The sequence below is a fragment of the Castanea sativa genome, chromosome 11 (genome assembly GCF_040712315.1).
Source record: "Castanea sativa cultivar Marrone di Chiusa Pesio chromosome 11, ASM4071231v1".
Lineage (NCBI taxonomy): Eukaryota > Viridiplantae > Streptophyta > Magnoliopsida > Fagales > Fagaceae > Castanea > Castanea sativa.
In genome coordinates, this window is record NC_134023.1 from 25,493,266 (window position 1) to 25,510,197 (window position 16,932).

The 16,932-nt window shown below is 41.5% G+C and overlaps 2 protein-coding genes across 2 annotated transcripts; one reads left to right on the top strand and one right to left on the bottom strand.

Annotated features, from left to right (window-relative positions):
- Positions 1–1,058: 1,058 nt before the first annotated feature.
- Positions 1,059–4,036, top strand: LOC142616274 (uncharacterized). Its single transcript, XM_075789155.1, has 2 exons — positions 1,059–1,982; positions 2,876–4,036. The coding sequence occupies exons 1-2, from the start codon at positions 1,059–1,061 to the stop codon at positions 4,034–4,036; spliced, it is 2,085 nt and encodes a 694-aa protein (XP_075645270.1).
- Positions 4,037–13,581: 9,545 nt separating this feature from the next.
- LOC142618032 (beta-galactosidase 7-like) lies at positions 13,582–15,900 on the bottom strand. The gene has a single exon (XM_075791010.1). It carries the CDS (start codon positions 15,883–15,885, stop codon positions 13,582–13,584), a length of 2,304 nt encoding a protein of 767 aa, XP_075647125.1. The 5' UTR covers positions 15,886–15,900.
- Positions 15,901–16,932: the final 1,032 nt, after the last annotated feature.

The window sequence follows — 16,932 nt, forward strand, 5'->3', positions numbered from 1 at the left end:
CCTAGATAGAATGGTCAGGGCGACAGACTCCCCTTTTACCATGGCGGTCTTAGAACGACCAGTACCAGCAAAATTTCGGCTGCCTCAGCTCGAGCCTTTTGATGGGCTCAAGGATCCCCAAGATCACCTTAATACTTTCAAGACGACCCTAGGCCTTCAACAGCCCCCTGATGAGATCATGTGTCGTTCCTTCCCTACTACGTTGAAGGGAGCTGGAAGAGAGTGGTTCACGAGACTGCCCACTTCGTCCATCGACAATTTCGAGCAGTTAAGTAGTGCCTTCCTGTGCCATTTTGTCAGGGGGCAACGTCCCAAGAGACCAGCGGATCACCTACTCACTATTAAGCAAGGAAAGAGGGAGACCTTGCGGTCGTACGTGAAACGCTTCACTCGAGAGACCCTAGAGGTGGACGACGGGGGTGACAAGGTCCAGCTGACAACATTTAAAGCAGGGCTTAAGTCCAGAGAATTCGTCGTCTCACTGGCAAAAAATTCGCCCCGGATAATGGCGGAGATGCTACTGAAAGCCCAAAAGTACATGAATGCTGAAGACGCACTGACAGCCATCGTAGACGAGGAAAGGCCGAAGAAGGAAGGAAGGAAGGAAGGAAGACAAACGCAGGGGACAAATGAGGGAACGCCCAAGCCGTCGAGGAGGTGACATTGACAAACGGAGGGACGAGAAAGCTCCACGACCGGTAAAATTCACACCTCTAATTATGCCTATTGACAAGATTTTGACGCAGATCCAGGACCAACACTACCTACAATGGCCGAGACCCTTGCATTCGTCACCAAACGTGCGCGACAAAAACAAATATTGCTGGTTCCACAAGGATCACGGCCATTACACGGAGGATTGCCGAGACCTGAAAGGACAAATAGAAGAGTTGATACAAAAAGGAAAGCTTCAGAAGTATGTAAAAAAGGGGGAATCCGGTAGGTTCAGAGTGGTCGACAAGAGCCAACGCGAATCCTCGTCCAAAAATGAGATTCGCCCGTCCCAACCACAATAGGACGTGATCGGGGAGATAAGCACAATCGCAGGAGGGCCATTCATGGGGGGATCATACAAGTCACTCAAGAAAGCATGCCAGAGGCAAGTAAACAGTGTCCATATGGAACCTCTATTGAAGCAAAGACGGACAAACCAGGATATATTCTTCAGCGAAGAGGATGCTCGGGGAGTAAGGCAGCCCCATAACGACCCCTTGGTCATAACACTCACAATCGAAGGGTTTAACACTAAGAGGATCCTCGTCGACAACGGCAGCTCCGCAGACATCATGTACTTACCGGCTTTCCAACAGTTGAAACTAAATCCTGGTAGATTGCGCCCATTCGATTCCCCCCTCGTCAACTTTAGCGAAGACAGAATATACCCCAAGGGCATTGTGATGCTAAAAGTCACAATAGGCGCCTACCCGAAGCAGCAGACCCGTCAGTTGGACTTCTTGGTGGTAGATTGCCCCTCCTCATATAATGTGATCATTGGGAGACCCACGCTCAACAGGTGGAAAGCAGCCACGTCCACCTACTGCCTAAAGATAAAATTCCCAATCGAAGACGGAGTCGGCGAGGTAAAAGGAGACCAAGTTTTAGCCAGAGAATGCTACCAGGCAGTGCTGGCTGCAGGGGAAAACCACACATGGATGATCAAGGGAGAAAAAAAAGACAACATGGAAGCCCTGGAAACAGTAGAACTCGTCGAGGGGGAAACTGCAAAGGTGACGAGGATAGGAACGACCTTAAGCCCTGAAATGAGAAATAAACTTGTCCACTTCCTTAAGGGAAACTTGGACGTATTTGCATGGAGCCACGAGGATATGCCCTGTATACCACGCCAATTAATCCAGCACGAGTTGAAAACAGACCCCGAGAAAAAGCCCGTCCAACAGAGACGACGGGTCTTTGCCCCCGAACGAAACCGAGCAATCACAGACGAAGTTAACAGGTTGTTGCAGGCAGACTTTATTCGAGAGGTTTATTATCCCGAGTGGCTGGCCAACGTCGTGCTTGTGAAAAAAGCAAATGGGAAGTGGAGAATGTGCGTGGACTTTACGGACCTGAACAAGGCCTGCCCGGAGGATAGTTTTCCCCTGCCGAGGATAGATCAACTGGTAGATTCTACGGCTGGACATAAGTTACTAACATTCATGGATGCTTTTTCAGGATACAACCAGATAAAAATGGCTGAGGAAGATCAGGAAAAAACTGCTTTCATCAGAAGTCGAGGGCTCTACTGCTACAAGGTGATGCCCTTCGGATTGAAGAACGCAGGAGCAACATACCAAAGACTAGTAAACAAGATGTTCAGTGAGCAAATTGGTAGAAACATGGAGGTGTATGTAGATGATATGCTCGTCAAGAGCAAAAAGGAATTAACACACCTGGACGATCTGAGAGAGACGTTTGATACCCTTCGAAAATATTAGATGAAGTTGAATCCCAGTAAGTGCGTGTTCGGGGTAGCCTCAGGGAAGTTTTTGGGGTTCATGGTGTCTCAAAGGGGAATAGAAGCAAATTCGGAGAAGGTACAAGCAATACTCAACATGGCGTCACCAAAGACCGTCAAGGACGTCCAAAAGCTCACAGGGAGGATCGCTGCATTCAATAGGTTCGTCTCTAAAGCAACAGACAAATGCCTCCCCTTTTTCAAGACATTGAAGCAAGCTTTCTCTTGGACTGACGAATGCGAGGCAGCGTTCCAAGAGCTCAAGCGTTACCTCGGCAGTCCGCCCGCTTGAGTCCCTCAAAAGCAGGGGAAAACCTTTATTTATACCTGGCAGCAACAGCCACGACCGTCAGCGCGGTCTTAATTTGAGAGGAGGATAAGAAGCAACTTCCAGTTTACTACATTAGTCAAGCCTTCCAGGGAGCAGAAGCCAGGTATCCCAGGATTGAGAAGATCGCATTCGCCTTAATAGTGGCTTCACGAAAGTTACGACCATACTTCGAAGCACACCCTATCCTTGTAATGACGGACCAACCTATCAGAAAATCCATGAACAAACCTGAAGCAACAGGGAGAATGGTCCAGTGGGCAATCGAACTCAGCCAGTTCGACATCGAATACCATCCCAGAACGGCCATCAAGGCACAAGCTCTAGTAGACTTCATCGCCGAGTTCACCCTTCCAGAAGATGACGACGGCAAAGATGAGGTAGAACAATGGAGAATTCAGACTGACGGCTCGTTAGCCCAAAAGAGGGGGGGAGTAGGGGTCATCATAAACACCCCCAATGGAGAAAAACTTAAATATGGAGTCCAATTAAAATTCCCGGCGACCAACAACGAGGTCGAGTACGAAGGGATACTGACGGGACTAAGACTCGGCAAAGCCCTTGGGATTAAGAACCTGCTTATTCAGAGTGACTCCAAGCTGGCAATAGGGCAGATTAGGGAAGAGTATGAGGCAAAAGAAGAGAGAATGCAGAAGTACCTCAAGCTAACGAAACATTTAGCCCGTGGGTTCGATAAGTTGGACTTCGTTCGGATCCCGAGAAACCAGAATGTGGCAGCAGATGAGGTTGCCAAAATGGCCTCGTCTGAAGAAGAACCAACGAACAGTGAACTTCTCATGGAGATTCAGAAACACCCTAGCATCGAAGAAGTTCCAATATTCTCCATTCAGAGCGTAGGTGGTTGGATGGCACCGATCGTCTCATTCCTTCAAGACGGGCATCTCCCTCGTGATTCAATGGAAGCCAGGAAGATTAAAGCAAGAGCGGCCAGATTTACGATTTTGAATGATACCTTATACAAAAGAGGCTTCTCCCTGCCCTATTTGAAGTGTGTCGACGAGGAAGAAGCCAAGTACGTCCTTCGTAAAATCCACGAAGGGATTTGCAGAGACCACGCCGGGCCTAGATCTCTGGTAAGTAAAGTTGTTAGAACAGGATATTTCTGGCCGACCATGCAGGTAGACGCTACGGAGCTCGTTAAGAGGTGCGATAAGTGCCAAAGGTTCGAGAATGTCCATAGACTGCTAGCAGAAAAGTTGACGACGATTACCTCCCCGTGGCCATTCGCATAATGGAGGATTGATATCGTCGGTCCATTGCCCCCAGGAAGAGGGCAGGTAAGGTTCTTGCTCGTCGCTATCGACTATTTCACAAAATGGGTCGAAGCAGAAGCGATAGGGACGATCACAGAGGCGAGAATCCATAGCTTCGTATGGAGAAATATAATTTGTAGGTTCGGGATTCCAAGAACGATTATTTCTGATAATGGTCGACAGTTCGACAGCCAGGGATTTAGAGACTTTTGCTCAGGACTAGGTATCAGGCACAAGTTCTCGTCACCTGGACACCCACAGGCAAACGGGCAAACAGAAGTAACTAATCGAACACTGCTCAGAATCATCAAAGCCTGGCTAGACGAGGCAAAAGGCGCGTGGCCCGAAGAATTGCCCAATGTTTTGTGGGCCTACAGAACAACAACAAGAACCCCAACGGGAGAGACGCCTTTCAGGCTCACTTATGGCACTGAAGCGGTAATCCCAGTCGAGGTGGGTGTGGCCAGCACCAGGCGAAAAGTATTCCGCGAGGAGAGCAACGACGACCAACTTCGAATCAATCTGGACTGCTTAGACGAAGTAAGAGACAAGGCCTCGAGCATGACGATGAAGTACCAACGGAAGATGATTGAATACTATAACAAAAGAGTCAAGCTCAGAAGACTTGAAATTGGCGACCTCGTCCTACGCAAGGTGACTACTGCAACTAAAAACTCCGCCCACGGGAAGCTCGATCCCACATGGGAGGGACCTTACAGAGTCGTGCACTACTCCCGGCAAGGCAGCTATCATTTGGAGACCCTAGACGGGCAGAAGCTCCCGCGACCCTGGAACATTGAACACTTGAAGAAGTACCATCAACAGATGTAGCTCAAGAATGTACCCATTCCTTAAAATTAATGAAATAACGATTCAAATAATGTGTTCATACAGGTATCGTCAGTAGAAAATTTCGGAAACCCACTACGGCCTAGACGGATGTACATTACTGACGAAGAAAAAAAATCAAGAAAAATGCCTAAGTAATAAGATTCCGTATAGACGGATATACATTACTGACAGAGGCAAAAACATAAAGAGAAATGCCAAAGTAATAAGATTTCGCGTAGACGGATGTACATTACTGACGAAGGCAAAACATAAAGAAAAATGCCTAAGTAATAAGATTCCGCGTAGACGGATGTACATTACTGACGGAGGAAAAAATATAAAGAAAAATGCCTAAGTAATAAGATTCCGCGTAGACGGATGTACATTACTGACGGAGGCAAAAACATAAAGAAAAATGCCTAAGTAATAAGATTCTGCGTGGACGGATGTACATTACTGACAAAGGCAAAAACATAAAGAAAAATGCCTAAGTAATAAGATTCCGCGTAGACGGATGTACATTACTGACGAAGGCAAAAACATAAAGAAAAATGCCTAAGTAATAAGATTCCGCGTAGACGGATGTACATTACTGACGAAGGCAAAAACATAAAGAAAAATGCCTAAGTAATAAGATTCCGCGTAGACGGATGTACATTACTGATGAAGGCAAAAACAGAAAGAAAAATGCCAAAGTAATAACGTTCCGCCCAGATGGGCGTACATTATTGACAGATAGGAAGAAATTGACGAGCTTATATGGATATACAGAAGAACAACGTGTGTAAGTAAATACGATATTATAAAAGCCTAGAAACCAAAGGCAATCACCATTGTTTTTACATTTAAAAAACCATAAACACTGGGCTAAAAATATGCTTAACAAAAAATTTAAAGATGTTCTGGAAGTGGAGCCTCAAACATGTCAGGCGCCTTTAAAAAAAAAAAAAAAAATTCTGAACAAGTGATAGGGTCAAACATCTGGAATAGCATCGTCCTCGGCAGGGGCATCAAGGGCAGGAGCTTCGACGACAGGGACATCAACAGCAGGAAGGTCTCTAGGAGCATCAGCTACCGCGGCTTGGGCAGCTTCGTCAGCAGAGATCTCCCTGTCCACTTCCTCCATGTCCAGCGTCTTAAAATCTACCCCGGAAGGGTGCTTGATGCAGTACCTCCTCAAGAGCTCAAACCCTTTAAAATACCAGCTGAAGAGCACATAGTTGTACTCCTCAGTCTGCTGGAAGCCCTCGATAGCCCTGGAAGCGACAACCTTAATCTTTTCCTTCACGGCTGCAAGCTGCTCGTCCTTATCCAGAACCAACTGTTGCTCAACCTTAAGGTCGTCACTCAGCCTCTTGACCTCCTCCTTGGAGTGGTGAGCGTCCTCCATCGCAGCGATCAGATCCCTCTTCAGCTTTGAGTTCTCCATCTCCAGGACCTTGATCCGAGAAAGCGAGGACTCGACCTTGGCTTCCTGAGCCAGATACTCAATTGAAAGGTGAACAGTCTCCCCCAACACCTAAAAAAAGAAAAAAAAATATATAGATATATACGTCACCTAAAACGAGCAGGGTACCTGGACGAGCTTATGGAGATGACGACTCATCAACTCATTTGCGGTCACGACCCCATGAGCCTGATCCGTTGCCAACTTCTCGTCGTCCCAAATGGTGAACGAGCAAGCAGCCTCCTTCCCTTTGTCTGATGTACGAGGCCTTTTCGAAGCGGGTGTTGGGATCTCTTCAACCGAGGTGGCCGGAGAAGCCATCCTCGTCGTCTCGGCGCCGGAGATCGCAGGAGTAGCCAAAGCAGTCGGGGTGACAGAAGAGACTTTCCCTTTGACACGGACCACCTTCTTCCCGAGGTTGGACAGAGGTTCGTCCTTCTTAGATCGCATCTTCTCGTACATGCCCTTGTTGAATTTAGTCATCATCTCTGCGAAAGAGGAAAATTTTATAAAGGAGCCAGTCAAATAAATACGGCTACAGAATCGAGCCTGACGAATTCAGGTGCTTACTCTTCTTTCCCTCAATATCAAGACTCCGCAGGACGTAGGGGGACGGATCGGGGCCGAGATTGTAGAAGGAAAGTGTCCGCGAATCTACTAAGTCGTCCCAGTTTTTGATGGTCTGGGAATACGGAATGGCCGTCTCAACATGCTCCTTGTACCTGCTTTTCAGCTTTGGCCTCCTTTTAACTGCACATGAATGAAAGAAGTTAGTGACGGTAACATCGGGTTCAAAAAAAAAAAAACGAGAAAGGAGACTGACGCACCTAAGGTCGGGGTTCCCCACCGACGAAGCAACCTGGGGATCTCACCCCAGTCCTGGCTAGAGGGGGTCTCAAAATCGTCCCCAAACACAAACACAAATCTGGACTTCTAGTACCTAAAGGACGAGGGTAAGCCCTTGACGATCCTGGTTCTTCTCTCCCAAGGTACTAGCTCATAATACCCGTACTCTTTGGACTCTTTTAAATGATATAAGTAGACAAGCTCGTTTACCTTGATCATGTCCCCGTTAGCAGCCAACCATATTTCCATACAATTGACCACTATTCTCCATGAATTGGGCATAAGCTGCCCAGGAGCGATCCCCAAATAGGCTAAGAACTCCATCACAAATGGATGGACGGGAAGCCTAAGTCCACAAGTAAAAGCGGCCTTATAGAAGCACACTTCACTTGGGAAAAACTGACAAGCCCTATCCTCGTCAGTAGGCCGATGAACTCGAACCCGTTCTGGAAACTGGAACCTATCCCTAAACCTACCCACGGCGTCAAAATCTAACCCACACGCCTCCACGAGGGCATGAAAAGCCCTAACCTCTCTAAAGGTCGACACGGCTGTGTCCCCCTCCATAGGGTCGCCACTAGACGACAACCCAGTCTCGAGGTCACTGGACCTAACCTCAGACATCACCAAACCTTCGAACCAATCGACTGACGTTCGGAGCAATGGGAACAAGTCGCCTAAAACAATGCCTAAGCTACTACCCTCAAAAACAAAACCCCCCAAATTGGGAAAAACACCTAAGGACCCCCCTAAGCGAGCAAAGAGAAAGGAAATCGAAGGACAAGCTTCTCTAACCTCTAAATTATTGACCATGGACTCCCAGGCAAAGTGCAGGCAAACAGGAAAGTGCTAAAATTCCCACAAAAAAGAAACAAACAAAAACACAGAGAAAACCAAGAAGCAGAAACCGAAAAGAAATCAGATATTTGCAAAGAGAAAAGGAAAAAAGAAAGAAGAAGAGAAAGCATACCTCAAGGAAGAGAAGCAAGAAGCCCAGCAACCAAACACGCACCAACTCAGAGAAAAATGAAGAAATAGATGAAGAAGATGCCCAAAGGGATAAACTGAAATTTTGAAGGAAATGAAAGGTAAAGTAGGAGTAGAGGAGTTTAAGAACCAAAATGAAGAAAAACCGAAAATCGGCGGGAAACCCAAGGGTCATGAGGACATAGGCCTTCTCCAACCACATCATGCCACGTCGCCACGACCCACGTAACGCCGCCACTACGCATTCAATGCGGCACGAAATCCCAAAGGTCGAAAAAAAAAGGGGAGAGGAAAAACTTTTCGTCTCCTATGGCCGTCAGGAAACTCACTAACGACCATGGAACCCGGGGGGTAGCTGATGGGACTGACGAAGTTGAACATAGACGAGCCCACCTCCACAGACGAACCTGACCGATCATCCGTGTCATTGACGAGAACATTAAGGCCATTCAATGCTGCCAATAATGTCCCGGACCAGCTGGACAAACCGGTGGAAACGCATTAAAACCCATTACTCCGCCAGAGATGTTATTAGGGGAGACATTAACACCCCAACGACTATAGTCCACATGGATCTATAAAGCCCTCACAACACCAATACAAGGTACACACAACATCACAACATATACTGAGTTATTTTTGATATTTTGACTGCTACCTTCTTTCACACTGACTCGGGCATCGGAGGCGTTGTGGCAGGCACCACACCGGTGACCATTCAAGTAATTTCTTGTTTCCATAGGTTCGTCAGAGTACAACCGGCACCATCTGGACGAACCCCAAAGCAACCGACGAGATTCTGCTTCATCAATATAGTAAATAATATTCAATTGGCATAAAATTTGATAAGTATATTAAAAGCGTAAAGAACATGTTATGCAATAGTTAGATTTTCAAATATGTAGTAATGTTAATGATATTGAGTAACTAATTTCGTAGCTAAACTTTGCTCTAAAAACTCCTACTTAATTCACTATTTTCTAGTGAATTTGGTGTTTTGGAAAAAGAGTATCTGAGGCTTTTTATAGTGATCCAAGAGGGGTGCAGGGCTCTTCCCAGCCAATGTAAGATTAGCTTTGCATGATTTTTATAATAAAAACTTTCCTTATAGGGCATCTGTATTCCTACATATACGTCCATACTTGAAGGTGCGAGCACATGGCCAAAGTATGTGTATACGTGCTTTAAACACGCGCTCACAAACTTAGGTTCCTGCAGGTTTTTCCTTCACCAAAACATTTTCTAAGTTAAAAACTTTCTATAATTGGGCCCTAGACTAGTCGTGGACCTTCTAGTAATATCGTCATTGGGGAACGGGGCTCAAGTCGTAAAAGGAAAAAAGAGGTATTTGCAGGTGGTTAATGCTCCAAATAAAAAACAATTTATTGCCAACATAGATGGCACGTGTAATGCTGACTAGGATTAAACTCAAAAAACAAAAAACAAAAAAGAGAAAACGAAAAAACAAAAAGGAAAAGAACTCACCTACTGAATGAAGACCTCAAGTTGTTGGGATCAAATCAAAATCCCTAAATCACCAAAATCCCGATCGGTCTATTTAGGACCCACAGGCCATAAACCAACTTCATGTTTTAGTTGAGAGAGAAAGGGTGAGCCCCAAAGTTTGCTGGCAATGACCTTCATGATTCTATTCATGAAGTCAATGCACCTTTTACTTGTCCAGTCGTTAAACATGACGTGGTCATTAGACAAACATATGAATGAGTAAATTACAACTTATCTACTTGTGATTTGGTTGAAATTTAAGTTGCCTACCTATGGTTTGAAAATTGACACTCTACCCACTTGAGGTTTGACTAAAATTTAAGTTGTCTACTTGTAGTTTGAAATCCCACATTGCAAGTGTTCCGCTGAATTATTTTTGATTTAATTTGATCTTGTATTTTTATGTTTTTTTTTTTTTTGGAGGGGAGAGACATATATAAAAGTGGAGTAAAATTACATATTTAATTATGTTTTAAACCAAAGTGAGTTACAGAACTCTAAATGAGCTAATTTTAGGTGGATAAAGTGTCAAATTTAAAACTACAGTCAGGCATCTTAAATTTCGGCAAAATTATAGGTGGGTAAGTTGTAATTTGTCCCATAAGAATTCAATGAGTCTAGCCAATGTATGAAAGCAAAGACAACCATCTTTGGGATCAAAAATGCATTGGGCAAACTATATCCAAACAATTCGAACAAACTATCATATTTCAAACTATTTTTAAAAAACTAATCTATTAAATTCAACTTTAAAGATATATAAAACCCAAAACTCAGTTACTTATTATATTATCAACCAGTGATTAATCACCAAGAAAATTTTGTGATAAAAAAGTAAAACCTTTTAAACCTAGAAAGTCTGCAATGTACATTAAAGCCAAATTTATCCTTCATCAGCCTCCTGCATAACGCAACTTCCCCAATGCTATCTGATCCTACGCCAACTCCAAACGTTTTGAATACACCTCCACTCCTTAATCTTTTAATCCCTACATCAAATCCCATACACTCGCTAGTCCTCACCGCTGGTCTTCACTCATCTGAGTCTCGTCTGTCACCGTTATCTTTGGAGGAATTTGAGGAGGTGCCTTTAAATGAATGGGAATTGAGTAATTAGGATTTGGATCCCAAATCTCCCTCGCTTGCGCGTGAGTGAGTTTTGAGTTATCAGGTTCTTTGTTTTTTAATTTAATGCTGACCTGTTGTATATGTGTCCGTTTATGTAGCATACAAATAATATTTTATTTGGGCCGTTACCTACATAAGTATTTTATTTTTTAAGAGAGAGTTTCAACTTATGGCGTCCGCTCCTGATGATCGATAGTCTTTTATCATCAGACTAAGACATCAATCAGTTTTTGGTGTAGGCAAAAATTGAATCTTAGATCTCTTATTCAACCATAAAAGATTTTACCAGTTGAGCTAACTGGAACCCACTCTTATAAGTATTTTCTAATTATCACTTAGTGGAAGGGACCATTTTGACATAGTAGCAAAAGACTAGAGACCATATATATATATAATTTTAAACTCATTATATTTATATATCCAAGATTTATACATAAGTGAAATGGATATTACACTAGGGTTTCTAACTCAGAGTAAATATATTCCTAACCCCCATGTCTAAATTATTAAGTTCCCCTTAGATAATAATATTAAAAAAAAAATTTCTTTCTTTCTTTTCATTCCTTTTCTAAAAAAATAAAAATTGTAACCGGGTATAAAAAGGCTTGAATAAATTATATAATTTTCCTATAATTTAAGATGTTTTCAGATAAATCCATTAAAAATAATAGAAACAGTAAACTTTTTAAATTGATTTCAATTCACAGCCTCAGTAAGTATCTTTTAACTAAAAGTAAAAGAAATTCTTATAATTACTCATGCTGCTTATTGAAACTAAAACTTTAACTTTTACAAAGTTATTAATTAAAAAAAGAAAATTTTAACCCATTTCAAATATGTCTCTAATAATTTTCTCATTATTTATGACTAAAACATTTCTCAACTAAAAAATTCTTACATGTGAAACTATAATACCTCTAATACGCTATATTAAAATTTCATGATTATAAGTTATTCAATCATTTTCACAAAATCATTTACATTAAAATTGCATATTATATAAGCTCGTGTAGGAGTTAAGCCTTGGTGTGATAACAAGTGTTTTTCACCTAAAAGAATAGGTGGTGGATTCAAGTCTAAAAATCAATCTTTCCAAAAAGAAAAGTGTTTGGTGGGGAGGGGGGTGCGGAGGGGTGGTGATGAGAGGAGATACGACTACCTAACAATTACCTCTCTAAAACCCTACAAAAGTTGGTGTATTTTTTTTCATAGGGTATGACCTATTATTATTATTATTATTATTATTATTATTATTATTATTATTATTATTATATAAGCTCATGTTATATCATATACTATATAATATTAGTGGAGTCCTAAACGTAATTGCAACAAAATTTATTTATTTTTATTAATTTTTCCTCTTTTTTCATGTGATCCGCTACAAGATCTCGCCAACTCTTGTCGGATCTTGACGAGATCTCGTTGGATCTGTCAATTTCTTCATACGGTGGGGAAAGGTGGCTATTGGAGGGGGGGGGGGGGGGGGGAGATCGATTGAGTCAGTTGGAATTGGATTTTGAAGTAAAGACCCACAAACCGACCAGCTAGAATTGGTTTTTGGATGCTGACTATCACAAGCCTCGGATTGGGCAATTTTCAGGTCAGCCTGATCTATCTGGACTGGTGGGTTGGTCTAGTGAATGAGTTGAACAGCTCTAATCATGAGCCATGAGGCACTAAGAAATTTACCATGACTATGCCATTGCTTGAGTCAAGCAAATCAAGAATGTACTACTATATATATATAGTATAATTGCAAGTATTTTTCTTAGAAACGTTTGTAATTTTATAAATTAGGAAAAATTAATTGAGTTTTTATCTTAAGAGAATTTTATAATGTATACTATGTGAAATGATATGTGAGTTTGACTTACCTCCAGTACTTTTTCAAATTGAAATTCTTTTTGTTTTAATGAAAGACTGTTACATCACTCACTAACTATAAAAAGTGTGAATTAAAACCCACTACCACTTTTCATTGTATATTTAAAATAAAAGAACATGTCGAATCTAAAATGTACTAGAGGTATGTCAAACTAGATATATCTAGTAAAATTAAAGGTAGAAAATTAATTTCTTTTAGGCTATATCTTTCAGGGAAGGATCTTGGAATGGGTAAAATCATTTAACACTTATGCTTATAGAGCGTTTATGTAATGTTCAAATTCTTCAAAATAAATGAGTATGATTTGAAGATTAATCATTTGGGATTTTGATATTGCGTCTTCTTCTCATCCTCTCACCTAATAGTGAATTTACTAATTATATTCAGAAGTCTATAAGCACAACAAAATCTCACAATATTTTTACAGTAACCTTATTTTAAATTGTGGTTGGTCCAGATATAATTTTATTTTATTTTAATCTGACTCATGGAGGGTTGATACCTCAAGTTAAAAAAATATTATGTAATTTTCTTGTGGCCATAGAAGAACTCAAAAAATCTATGGCGAAACCCATTTGCCAAACCAACTGTGGCACTGAGTAAAGATATAATGTTGCCCAACGCATTTGAGATACAGGTTTTTCAAACACAAAATTGAATAAATATGTTTCATTAGAATGGGTTATTGACATGCTAAAAAGGCGTACAAAGAATAGGAGAAATGGTTGAAAGGTAAAAACTATTTCACACGGTGAGTCTGTGTTTTTATAATTGAAAAACGTGAATTTAACTCACATTAAACTCATATTTTCAGTTTATTAAAACACAGTGTGAAAGAATCACTGCACTTTAAAATTAGAGAAATACAATAGAGAGGTGAAGTTAATTAAATTAACAGAGAGCTTCCACTGCCAATCTTCCAACGCCAATGCCGGGGGATATTCCAAAGGTTTTAGATGACACAGAGATGGAACAACTTTCCCTCCCAATGCATGCATTTTCCACCACAGAGAAACTACTGGTAGCCTCAAAAGAACCTTTCTTGAATGAACCGCACTTTCCTTGAGGGTCCCCATAGCTTGCAAATTTGATTTCTGAGATGGTTTTCCCACCTTGGCATGAAAGATCCAATTCGTGGCCCTCGTATGCATTTCCACACACAGTTCCAATCGTGACTGTTTGGAAAGACACATTCAGAGGATTTCCACCGAATTCTTCAAACAAAATCAATGTGTTTCCGCCATTCTTGAGGAATGATCTTGGCACATGGTACCACCTTTGGGTTGGATTGCCACAATTTGTCACACATTTTTCAGCAAAGTACCCTCCACGGTAATCACATGAATCACTGCATCCACTGCTATTAGCGTAGAATGAAGGCCAATAGCGTCCAATGCTTCTCCCATTCACCCAAGCTCGACCTTTGCCCAAACCTAGCAAGTCCACCACCACTGGGTCTGTACCAGAAGGAGTTTTGAAAGTGGTTTTATACCATGTCAAACGTCTCCCTACAGGAACATCCAGCGTAGTTCTCCACCTCCTCTGATTGGCTCTATTTGGATTGTATAGTTGGTTGATCTCACCATTCAATCCTACCTTGTAAGACCATAGGTTGGTTGATATATTCCAAGTAGAATTGGATCCAATCAATTCTACAGGGCCTCCTGCTATACCAACAGGAATAAGATCATAAAAAGAACCATAACCCGCCAATCCAACTGTGGTACTAAGTAAAGTTATAATGTTAGTCCCACGCTTTAGAGATACAGGTTTCTCAAACACAAAATCGTATTTGCCATTTGTGCCCCATTGAGAACCAACGTACTTTTGGTTAACAAAAGCATGAAGAACATGACCTTGGGTGCTTACACGCAAAGTCACATTCTCCAAAGACGATATTCCATTCGTGTTAACACTAGTCATGTACCACAGATAGTCACTAGAATCATCTGTTGCTTGCTTTTGTTCAAGGAGTAGATCTGCTTTTAATGTACCTTTTCCACCTAGTGTGTCTTTTATTGCCTCTGGTGCCCACACCCAAGAGAGCCGTTTATGTTGACGGCTGCTACCAACTTGTTTCTTAACCATGATTGATGTTTGGGCATTAACCTTTGCAGTGTTGTACACTTCCTTATTACAATTTTCAAGAATGCTGACAGACCAAGCAGGCACAAAGTATTTACCATCTTGTTGCAAGTCAACATTGGCATCGTTTGAAACATCTGAATTGCTCAAGAAACAGAACCTGCTCCCATTCTTAGCGTTAGCATATGTGGTCAGATAAACGTTGTTGCCATATTGCTTGGAAGTCCTATTGCCAGCAGTAAGAATCTTTTCTCCCAATTTGATTGCAGCGTGGAGATCCTTGAGATGCCCCCATTTAGGTTGATTGAAATTCCCATATTCATCAAGTGGGGCATTGTAATCATAAGAAGTTGTGATGTATGGACCTCCAGCATTGCGTCCAAAGTTGGTTCCTCCATAGTACATATAATAGTTGTTGAAAACACCGCCGGATTGAAAAAACCGTGCAACTGAGAATGCCACATCTTCAGCAGTCCTGAAAGGGTCTCTACCGCCCCAATTCTTGAACCATCCAGTCCAATTCTCAGTGAACATTTTTGGACTCTTAGGATTGTTTGGTGTAAAATTATCACAATAATAACCATTGCAAGTATTGATCATGGGTTGTGGAGCATCTGGTTGTTGGCACATAATCCAGGGGACGCCAGTGTTTTGGGATACAGCCATGTTAGCAACCCATTGAATGTAGGATTTCCCTGCTGCTCCGTAAGGTCCATTGACGTTCCCATACTCGTTTTCAATCTGTGAAATGATGATTGGTCCCCCTTGTGAAGCAAACAAGCCTGCTTCTTTGCACATGTTTACTATCTTGGTTGTGAATGTTTGCATTTCATTCTTCCACACCTCATTATCTGTCCTTATCTGAACACCTGGCAAATTGTGCACCCACACAGGGACACCCCCATAGTTCCATTCGGCTGTAATGTAAGGACCAATGCGTAGAATGACATAGAGTCCAGCTTCATGAACCAGCTTGAAGAATTTGACGAAGTCTAGATTTCCTGAGAAATCATACTTGCGACGCTGAGGCTCGTTGCGAGCCCAAAAGATGTATGATTCTATTGCGTCTAGCCCACCATCCTTTGCCTTTTGAATAAGATCTGGCCACATGTGCAGTGTGCTGCGTGGATAATGAATTGCGCCCGATAATATAACCCTCCGCTCTCCATCAATAATTATGGCATGTGAATCATAGGAAATATTTGCTCCTAATGAGCTTGTATATAGGCAAGCTAAACTTGCAATGGCAAGAACCTGTGTCCAATATATTGACATCTTAAAAAACTCTTAAAACACTTATGTTTTTCCTTGTGGCTGATAAGCATGTTTATATAGGAATTATTGCCCTGCCTTTAATCTCTATGGTTGTTATTTTTATCCATGTCCAGATTTTCCTACACTTATCAGCTACAAATTATCCATAAATAAACACTCACATAACTATGTAAATTTCTAAATTTTGACAAGGACTCGGTACTGGTCGATTTTTATCAAATCTTATTTTTAGGCTTTGCAAACTCCAAATTATTAGGGATTGTAGGTTTGTTAAAAACCAATAATGTCACAGCTTTAAGATTTATTTAACTAATTGTAGTAATGCACACGATATAATATTTTTACAAACTATTAACATGACAAATTCTTAATAGTTTTCATTTGGCGTTATCACTAACTTCACACTTTTACTTATCAATAATTACCCACTATACTAGCAGTTTGTAAAAATGTTTATGGTTTTAGCATTTTCCTTTTGGTGAATTGCTCAAATAGATTCAGATAGGGATACAAATTGGAGGGGGCTTAATCACTTCTTTTAGGCCTAAGAGAGGGGAGTAGAGCGGTTTCAATACTACTATTTAAAGAGCTTCCCCTATTTGGGATCCTCAATTTAGATGCACATGAATACTTTCAAATTCATCCGTTTTTAAGGCTTAAATCATAAGGTTAGACATGCAAAATTAGTAATTTAAAAACTCCTAATTTTTAGCTTAAAAAAAAAAAAACAGTTTTTCTCCCACCTCCTCATTTCTCTCTCATGTTAGTTGTCAAGTACTAAGACCACTTTTTCTTTTTGAAAAAAAAAAACATGTTTTTTTCCGAAAACATACCATTTTTTTTCATCACTAATCTTTTTTTTTTTTTTTCCCCACCTACACA